Source organism: Amia ocellicauda, chromosome 9 (assembly GCF_036373705.1).
Source record: "Amia ocellicauda isolate fAmiCal2 chromosome 9, fAmiCal2.hap1, whole genome shotgun sequence".
NCBI classification, from domain to species: Eukaryota; Metazoa; Chordata; class Actinopteri; order Amiiformes; family Amiidae; genus Amia; species Amia ocellicauda.
The window spans coordinates 10,851,265-10,861,497 of NC_089858.1; the positions used below are offsets into that span (position 1 = coordinate 10,851,265).

The 10,233-nt window shown below is 40.5% G+C and overlaps 1 protein-coding gene across 1 annotated transcript; it reads left to right on the top strand.

Moving 5' to 3' along the window:
• The first annotated feature begins 1,545 nt into the window (after positions 1–1,545).
• Positions 1,546–9,827, top strand: tor2a (torsin family 2, member A). The gene is made up of 5 exons (XM_066713106.1): positions 1,546–1,725; positions 2,705–2,970; positions 3,815–3,990; positions 5,443–5,570; positions 6,579–9,827. Exons 1-5 carry the CDS (start codon positions 1,581–1,583, stop codon positions 6,821–6,823), a joined length of 960 nt encoding a protein of 319 aa, XP_066569203.1. The 5' UTR covers positions 1,546–1,580; the 3' UTR covers positions 6,824–9,827.
• The last annotated feature ends 406 nt before the right edge of the window (positions 9,828–10,233 follow it).

A 10,233-nucleotide genomic window follows, 5' to 3' on the forward strand; every position in this document is an offset into this window, starting at 1 on the left:
AAAAATTGAAATGATGCTCATAAACACAGTCATGGTTCTAAACTACATTTATTAATTGATCTGAGGAAAGGTATTTATTTTGTGGATTTAATATATTTACAGAGTAGACAGAGTGCAAATAATCTTATCTAACATTCAGTTTCTGTAAAGAAATGACCTTATTGAGTAAAAAAGCAATGCTCACCTCTAGTAACCTAGCAATGATGTTTCTTCTGCTTGCTGGTTATCATATGTCATATTTTGGTGAATACTGCCAGTGACCTTCGTCCTTATGGGTAGTTAGTCTTCCAACCATTGGTGTGATGATGAGTTCGGATTAAAGGTCTGGAAACGTGTTGGCAGAAGACTCCTATAGCAAAGGTTTCACTTCCACTGTTCATTCCACGTGAATGTCTGCCTGCAGTGCCAACAGCAGCCAATTGATAGCCTGTTCAAACACAGCTCAGGTGTTGCTTAATGGCCCCTCCCTGTCAATAAATTACTGGAAACTCAGCTCATTGACAGTGCTCTACACAAACAACATTAAATGTGCAAAAAGGGCAGCAACGTCATTATATACAAAATATAAAATATTATTGTAATTATTATAAAATATTTCATATGATACATTATAATATAGTACAGTAGGCCTACAGTGTAGGGCACTACATTACAGAATATAGTAGTGTATGACAGTCCAGAGTGGCACAGTTAATATATTGCATACTGATATTAACCAACATACTATAGATCTACAACCAATGCACTAAAATTACCTGGCTAATCCAACCAAGACACACAGCGTATTTTGGGTAGAGACCTTAACCAAGACACTGATTTTAAACTCCTTAGTGGCCACAGCCTATAAACACTGTAGGAAGACTGCGTACTTAACTATTTCACAAAGACATGTTAAATTACATGGAAACCATAGATCTATATATAGGGTTGAAAAATCATGTGGCAATCTTGAGTGATAATAAGATCACTACTGCAAATAGAAAAATTGTATTAATTAAAATACAGGTTTCCAATAAGCACCCATATGTGTAATTGTTTTAATTATATGAAGTAATAATTAATTTTATAATTAACGTTACAGTATTATATTATAATAGTATAATACAATTCTGCATTGAACAAAAATATCGAAGAATGTCTTGATTGTTGCTAGGCATGAGGGGTTAAAGAGTAATGTAACAGTAAAAACAAAATACAATTTTTACTTAAAACAAATACATTAAATCAAATGTGTTCTACAAACAAACCTATAATAACTTATTCATACAGTCTTACTATTAACTGGTAACGCATGCGCAGATGAAAATCTGTTACAAACACCTGCTTCTGACAATGACAGCTTTGGCATAACACCCGGAAGCAGGTTCATTATCACCCAAGATGGCCACCCGATGGTAACTATTCTTTTGCTCACAACTCCAGTTCCGATGTTGCATGGGATTTGCTGTTCTTTATCAGAAAAGGAGCGTTGTTTTGTTTTGATTTGGTCCCATAAAGACTACAAATCCCAGCGCCCCCTGCGGTTATTTTTTTCCCTGTGTAATAACCGGAAGCCGCTTGCATTTCATACAGTATTCGACATGGAGCTGCAGTTGAGAGTGACAGTCCTGCTGCCCGTTTTATTCGTTTGCTTTTCCAACACCATCGCATCGGCCTTTCAGCTCAAGACCATTTATTGCAAAATATCAGAGAATTGCGACTGTGATTTCCAACCAGACATACGAGGTAAGTAATTAAGCGATTTGTTTCTTTGTCTATTTTCAATTTCAATGCAGACAGTCGGCATTTTTCGAATATCTGTGGTCTTATTGGGTTTAGAAATAGATAGAAATATCGTAAAAGACAGTACATTTAGGCGTTATCAAACTGGAAATATCAACATTCAAAACTATGCAGTATTATATTTACAATACAATGATACAGTATGGTTTCTTGATACAATTGTAAAGCCCACAAGAGACCAGGGAGCAAAGACATTGGCCTTTCTGTTAAGGTGTATTAATCCCTTCGTTGTCATCAAATAACTTAAGTTGTATCAGATATCACAGTTGGTTTTTAACGCAACCTTTTATTATCATTATAATTATCGATAATAATCATCATCATCATCACCATCATTATCATGAAAAGTCATTAATTAATTCAGTTGATTCCTTTATCCCCGTAGATCTACCAGGTTTAAGAGACTCCTCAATCCTATTCGGTTGTGTAGTTGTATCAGCAATGACAAATATGTTGTTTTAGTTTCTTTTAAAGAAGTTATTTACCTGTAAAATGCTCTGGGATTTATACTGCTTTTAATATAACGGCAAGGGAGGGGTGGGCATTATGAATAGCTTGTTCATAAGAGTGACAGCTTTACAGTGGTATAAAATAATTCAGAAGGGAAGAGGCACTATGCAAGGTTTTAAAGGGGGGTTTAGAGGCATAGCTGTATTATTATTATTATTATTATTATTATTATTGTTATTATTGTTATAATTCACAGTGTCTGGTCTATCTCATGGCTCTTAAGTATTGTGTTGCCTAGATAAATTAGTTCTTGTCTTCCGGATGCACTTCTTAATAATACATCTTGACAAGTATTCCCAGGAGCTGTTGTCAGTGGAGTTCAGGGCCTCTATTAAACCACTACAAAATAACCCTGCAAATTCACTTGATTGAAACTGGTCATTCTGTCTCCCCTATCCATCTCCATGCACAGGACTGGAATGGGACCTGTACCGTAACTTGTACGGGCAGCACTTGGCGCAGGACGTGGTGTCCGAGGCCGTGGGGCGATTTCTCCGCAATGAGAGCCCAGATCGACCTCTGGTTCTGTCCTTCCACGGGTCCTCGGGCACTGGCAAGACGATGGTCAGCTCCATGTTGGGCAAATACCTGTATGGCACTTCATTGGGCAGCCCCTACGTACACCAGTTCATCCCCACTCTGCACTTCCCTTCCCCCAGCAGAGTGAAAAGCTACAGGGTAACACCACCTGCCTTGCACTCTTTCCTGGCTATGCTTCATGTGCTGTATATGTTGCAACTCTGGGACTATGAACCACAGAATATGATTTGGAAGGGCTCCATGTGTTGTATATGCTGCTGCTGCTGTTCTTTGTCCTTTTTATTTAAGCAATAGGAATCAGCTGTTTTTTTTATTCGCTAATATTAATCAGCTAGCTTCCCAGCAGCCTGTGTATCAGCACACCAGAGAGAAAGGCAGCATACATACACTCTGGAAAGCATGCACTTTTGATCAGACTGTTGAATGAAGACGCCAGGCAGAGGATAGATGGAGTTTCCATTGATAAGACTGCAGGCACCCAGACAGAAACAGGGGTCATTGCATTACAGCCCCTAGAAAAACTAGCAAACCCTGGACCAATTCAAACCCACCCAAGGCCCAGTGTATGCCAACCCTTGGGGATTCCTGGTCCCAATAAGCTAATTACATATTTCCCAGATTGAATCCAGCAAACTCTGGATCAGGGGTGGGCAATTCTAGTCTTTGAGGACCAAAGGAGTGTCTTGTTTTCTTTTCACCTCAAGTCTTAATTACTTAATTGGGTAAAAAGTAAAATCAGCTCTTCATACCAGGTCTTAATCAGTTGCTGACTGAAAGGTACTTCTAAAACCTGTAGGAACTTCCACTTTGAGAAATGGAATTGCCTACCCCTGGCTCTCTGAGAAGATCCCTTTATTTGACAAGCCGCCAAGGAGCTGCTACTATAATTGTAGACCATTGGCAGAAACAAAAGTCCCTGGATGTAGTCATCTGTGTTGTTGATGGTGCTGAATGTCCTGTTGCTTTCTTTCTTCTGCTCCAGTTGGAACTGAAGAGCTGGATCGAGGGTAACCTCACTGCCTGTGCCCGCTCCATCTTCATCTTCGACGAGATGGAAAAGATGCCCCCGGGCCTTGTGGACATCCTGGCGCCCTTCCTCGGGCCATCTCACGTCGTCTTCCAGACCAACTACCGCAAGGCCATCTACATCTTCATCAGGTACCTGCCAGCCCCTGCCCGTGACACACTTATTCCAGTGCTTAGCAGTCTGACCCATTTTATATCCCTAAATGCCAGATTCAAAACAAACAAGTTAATCTTTCAGTTAGACACTCCAACTGCTTTCAGTATATGTATATGTATACACTCACCTAAAGGATTATTAGGAACACCATACTAATACTGTGTTTGACCCCCTTTTGCCTTCAGAACTGCCTTAATTCTATGTGGCATTGATTCAACAAGGTGCTGAAAGCATTCTTTAGAATTGTTGGCCCATATTGATAGGATAGCATCTTGCAGTTGATGGAGATTTGTGGGATGCACATCCAGGGCACGAAGCTCCCGTTCCACCACATCCCAAAGATGCTCTATTGGGTTGAGATCTGGTGACTGTGGGGACCAGTTTAGTACAGTGAACTCATTGTCATGTTCAAGAAACCAATTTGAAATGATTCGACCTTTGTGACATGGTGCATTATCCTGCTGGAAGTAGCCATCAGAGGATGGGTACATGGTGGTCATAAAGGGATGGACATGGTCAGAAACAATGCTCAGGTAGTCCAATTTTGGTAGTCCAATGCTCAATGTCCAATTTTGGTGAGCTTGTGCAAATTGTAGCCTCTTTTTCCTATTTGTAGTGGAGATGAGTGGTACCCGGTGGGGTCTTCTGCTGTTGTAGCCCATCCGCCTCAAGGTTGTACGTGTTGTGGCTTCACAAATGCTTTGCTGCATACCTCGGTTGTAACGAGTGGTTATTTCAGTCAAAGTTGCTCTTCTATCAGCTTGAATCAGTCGGCCCATTCTCCTCTGACCTCTAGCATCAACAAGGCATTTTCGCCCACAGGACTGCCGCATACTGGATGTTTTTCCCTTTTCACACCATTCTTTGTAAACCCTAGAAATGGTTGAGCGTGAAAATCCCAGTAACTGAGCAGATTGTGAAATACTCAGACCGGCCCGTCTGGCACCAACAACCATGCCACGCTCAAAATTGCTTAAATCCCATTTCTTTCCCATTCAGACATTCAGTTTGGAGTTCAGGAGATTGTCTTGACCAGGACCACACCCCTAAATGCATTGAAGCAACTGCCATGTGATTGGTTGGTTAGATAATTGCATTAATGAGAAATTGAACAGGTGTTCCTAATAATCCTTTAGGTGAGTGTATATATATATATATATATATATATGTTGGCCCCTGTACTAAATTGTGGCTATGTTGCAATGTTCCTTTTTGTGTTGCAGTTCCCCTCGGTATTTGTGTCCAAATACTGTCCGTCTGTCAAGAGACATGAGCTGAAATGTGTTTTACTTGATTGCGTAGCTCCTAGTGTGTTATCTTAAGCATCTGAATTGCCTAACTTGGTGGTAAATGGTTTATCCTTTAGGCCTGCAAAATTTGTGTGATCCTATTTTCATTAGGCCTCTGTGTTCTTCCATCTCTCTCAGCTCTGTTGGCGAGGAGGTCATTAACAAACTGGCCCTGGAGAACCGACTTGCTGGCCGGGAGCGGGATGAAATCCGTCTGGAGGACCTGGAGGACAAACTTTCAAAGGCTGCCTTTGACGACAAGAACAGTAAGACCACCTCTGTTGCACTGCCATAGAGCACTACTGATGTAGTACAGTGAGTTATAGTGAAAAATCTCATCTTTTTGCATTGCAAAGCAGCTTCACATTTCAGCATGAAGAGTCCCCAGTAAACCTAGGCCTTCATTAGGGTGAGGTTACCTTTTCTATGGAGTTCACTCAATTGGGGGTAGTTTTGTATGCATTTAGCTTGAACTTTTGGTGGTGTCTAATACTGGGGTTCAGGCTGTTGTGTGGCAAATGGATAGTGGATGATAATGAAGTTAACAGATCAAATGAGATAGCTAGGTTACATTTTGATACAGTCTAGGGGTAGGCTTAGAGTGCCTGGTAAACTTTAAATGAAGAAGTTATCTTTAACCAGGACTGGGATGTTTATTTGATTCGTATACAATTCTTAAAAAAAAAAAAAAAAAAAAGTATCTATAATTATTTGATGCAAATTGTTAATGAACTTTACAGTACATAGGCTATTCTTGCGATTATTTTTCTAATACAGTATGTAGTACAATACAAACGTCTAACTTGTTTGTCTGTATCTGAGAATATCTCATTCTGTTTCCAAACAAGAAATGCTTGCTGAGTTTGCACATTTATTGAGCAGACAGCAATACTCTGAACTGTCCACTGGATGGTGATCTTGCCACACTGTTGGCCACTGAAGCTGTAACACTCAATATTGTTGCTTAAGCTTCGAGTAGAAACTCCAGAGACCTCATTGATTGCCGGTGTGGACACTGCATGGTTTGCAGCAGTCAGTAGGAAAAAGAAACACTGTTTTCATAACGCAGCATTCACTCCCGTTACAAACTGCTGATGAAAGCCATGCAATGGACAAACTCATTGCCTGAAGCAATTAAACATAAAGATTTTATTTTTATATAAACAATACATTGCAGGATGTTAGTACAGCAGAATGGGATTAATAGCCCTGCTTTTAGGTGACATGTTTGGTGTTTGCCGGTCCCCCCACACTCTTAATATCTTCTTTTCCAGGTGGTTTCTACCATTCCAGCATCATCTCTGAGAGTCTCATCGCCCACTTTGTGCCCTTTCTGCCCCTGACCCGGCGCCACGTTGAGCGCTGTGCCCGGCGGGACCTGTGCCAGCGGGGGCATTGCCACCGGACTGATGTGGTGGAGGCGGTGGGGGGGGCCATGAGCTACACTCAGTCAACACAGCAGCTGTTCTCGCAAACCGGCTGCAAGACCGTCATGGGGAAAATCAACTTCTATCTCTGAAGAGCACCGGCCAACCGTTTGACATCCTTCTCGGGGGGGGGGGGCATCCAGCTACAGGGACATTATTTATTAAGAGAGAGGCTGTGGTCAATTTGAGCAGCGCTCTGACCTTCTCCTTTTCTTCTGGCTGTAGGCTAGATGAAGTTAAAATATTAAATTAAGGGACTGTCAGAGTAAAGTGTCTGTTATGCGTCTCGGGAAGTCAGGTGTCAGAAAGACGGAGAGCAAAATTCAGCACCTTAGTAAGATACCATGAGGGAATTACAGAAAGGACAGCTGCAAGTAGAGTTCAGCCCCCCCCTCCAAAAATAGCTTCTGATGAGTTATGTCTGAGAAGCGCTGGGAGACGTCGTTTGCTGTCAGTCTCCGCACATTCACTGCAGTGGAGTCTAGATTCGTGTTCCCAGATCAAGAAGTTGCTGAGACCCTGCCCTGACTGAAGGTGCTTACATCATATATGCAGGACTGACTTCCCTTTACAACTATTCAACCGACTAATGTTTTGACTGTTTTTATTTACCAACTCTGGGACAGTGCATTGTGAGACAATTATTTATTATGATTGTATAATGGTGTTTATACATGGATAGCTGTCAGGGATTTAGAAAGTATCTGTCGTCTTCCAGCTTTGTCAAGATTTAAGACCTAGCAAAGCGCATGGCTGCTGAAATTCAGTCCAGATTTAAATGCAACTACTTATTTATCTTGAACAATGCATTTACAATGATTGTAAAACGCCTCGGTGTCCTAATTCATATTTCAATCTAGACTTTTATTAGATGGCTGGCGGGGGGAAAGGACTGTTAGGGTCCCTGATGACCAAAAGGTAAAACCCCTGAACTGGATTCTTCTAAAATAAGAATTTAAGGAAGAATTGTGAAGTTAAATTAAGTGAAATACAAATTAAGAGGCTACCATGTAAGTCATTTAATTAGATTGTTTAATCGGGCAGCTTTGTCAACTTTGTGAAAGGGAAAGGCCAGAGAAAAGTTAAACCCTTAAGGGTACATTCAACTCCTGTGTTATACAAAAGCACTGATTCTGTTTTTGCAGAAGTAGTATCCCATAACACTGCTGCACACAACTGTGAGTACAAAAATGAAGAAAATAACAGCAGAGAGATTATGCAATTTACTTGCACAGGTATGTAATGGAGGAAAGGGATTCAATCCAGACCCTTTCAGGAGACTGGAGGTTATTTTTATACTGTATCTATTGGAGGGTAGTTTAATTGGTCTTCAGGCTGTCATAAGTGGAAATCGTATTAGAGTTGAATTATTGGACATTTCTGCTGCTTCCACTTGGTCATTACCAACTATCCTTTGGAGCTGAACGTTCAATGTAGCTTGTGGCCAGTTGGGGGCACCACTGCCCTATAAAAGCAGTGAAGGATGACTGAATGGGAAGGCCATATAGACTGCAGCTGCATCATTGGGAGATACATTTTTCAGGAGCACAGTTTAGTCGTTTATGTCTTTTCTTCTTTATTTCTTTTGTTATTATTGTTCGATGTGAGAGCTGAAATGAATGTTCTGGGTTCTACACAGTGAATCGGGTGTTTTGCAGAGCAGCATGGGCTCAGAATGTTAGTGTCAACATGTTGGCACACTTGGTAATCAAAAAGAGTTAAAACTGCCCACATTAATTGTAATTGCATATTTCTCCCTTTTAAAATGTCAAGTTCTTTCTGCTCCAGCTGCTGCTCTCAGGGGAGGATTGCATCCACAAAGTGGGGGCTTGTTCATTCATGTTTATGGCTGCATTGAGCTAAACAGTCTCATTTTAGAGTTAGTGTATTTATTTTCAATAGGAGTCACTTTCTGAGTATTGGTACATTATGTAAGATCGGAGTGTGCAAGTTTGTTGCATTATTCATTTCAGGTAACAAGGCTCAGTTTTGTGTATGGTTATTCATTTTGATTTTAGTTTGATTTTATTTAGTTTTATTGCTTTTCTCAAACATTAGATCTAGAGACGAGCGAGCCTCTACGGCCATATAATTGTTATACAATTGGCAATCATTTCTTCTGTGCATGTATATGACAGAATGATATATACATGTGCATAACTGTACTGTATGTGTATAAATGTGTGTGTGTGTGTGTGTATGTATGGGACCTTTTGTGATTTATAAAAGCGTGCAATGTAATCTTTCCAGACAATGAGTTCTGGAATATAAAGAAGGCTAAGTTGTCTTTATCAGTGCTTGGCTATCCCTCTCTCCCTTCTTTTATCTCTCTCTCGCTCTCTCACACACACATATCTGAGCATGCTCTGTGCCAGTGGGCGTGTGCAACAGGAGAAGCTGTGCCGAGTGGCACAGGGACAGGGAGAGAAGGGGGGGTTGTGCCCAGCCAGATGTGTGTGCCAGCTGTGTGTCAGCCTGTGAGAGTCTCTCTCAGCAGAGCTGGCACACTGGTTACCTTCAAGTGTTTAACCCTTTCTGCTCCTGGATTTATATTTAAAAAAGCACAATGGTTAGCATCCACACAGCATGCAGGATTAATGGAGTTCTTTGTCCTCTTATGCTTCACAATTTATGCCTTGCTTTCATCTCCTCTTGTGTGTGTTGGAGTCTCTTGTGTTTTTTTTCAGCTCATGTTATTTCTTTATCTGGAAACAGTATTGCATCACAAATCTATGACTCTGCAAAATGGCAGTTTGTTATCCTTGTTGTGCAGGCTTCAGTCACAACACTTGTGTAACACTATTTTGATTCCCTCTACCTTTCTTTGAAATCCAACATTTGAACCCAAGATATCCCTGGACAAATACACTAAACACACACTTCAACTGGTTGATGAAAATCTGAAGTTAAGAATAAAGACAACCTGTTCTTCTCACTTTTCAGAAACCAAAGTCATTGCCATTTTCCTTGTTAACCATCTGTGCCTTGATTTAATTAAGGGAACCATTATGTATACCCTTTTTAGTGTACAAGTGGCTTACTGTGCTTTGTATCAGTGGTACAATTATTTAAATTAAATGGCATATCTTATAAATCTGTGTGACTTGTGCAGTTTTTTGTTATCAATAATATTCAGTACACTGAGCTGAGACTTGTTCAAAGCTATTGGGGTGGATCCTTAAAGCTGTACCAACGCAGAACGGGGAAAAGCAACAATACAGGTTTTCTACGATTTAAGTTGTTTAAGCAAATTCCCAAAGTAAAACCATTTGGTCCCTCAGGGTTTTCATTGTAACTATCAATAGCTGTGAGTAATCAAGACTCCCTTATTAAACCAAATCAGTTAGTGTAGTGTATTTAGTTCAGCTATACTTATAAAAAAAAATGTCTCCCAGAGCTATCATTAAGGCAAGGAAAGGCATATTTTTAATTTTGAGATTTGATTTGATTTGATGTGTATATTCTGAGATTTAATTTGGAAACTACATAAAGGATTTCATGT

What these genes read in the sequence shown, in the direction of transcription:
- tor2a (XM_066713106.1), top strand. Translation starts at nt 1,581, where the DNA reads ATGGAGCTGCAGTTGAGAGTGACAGTCCTGCTGCCCGTTTTATTCGTT. An exon ending in GCCATCTACATCTTCATCAG is followed by an intron (nt 3,991 to 5,442) that starts GTACCTGCCAGC and finishes CATCTCTCTCAG; the next exon opens with CTCTGTTGGCGAGGAGGTCA. An exon ending in TGCCTTTGACGACAAGAACA is followed by an intron (nt 5,571 to 6,578) that starts GTAAGACCACCT and finishes CTTCTTTTCCAG; the next exon opens with GTGGTTTCTACCATTCCAGC.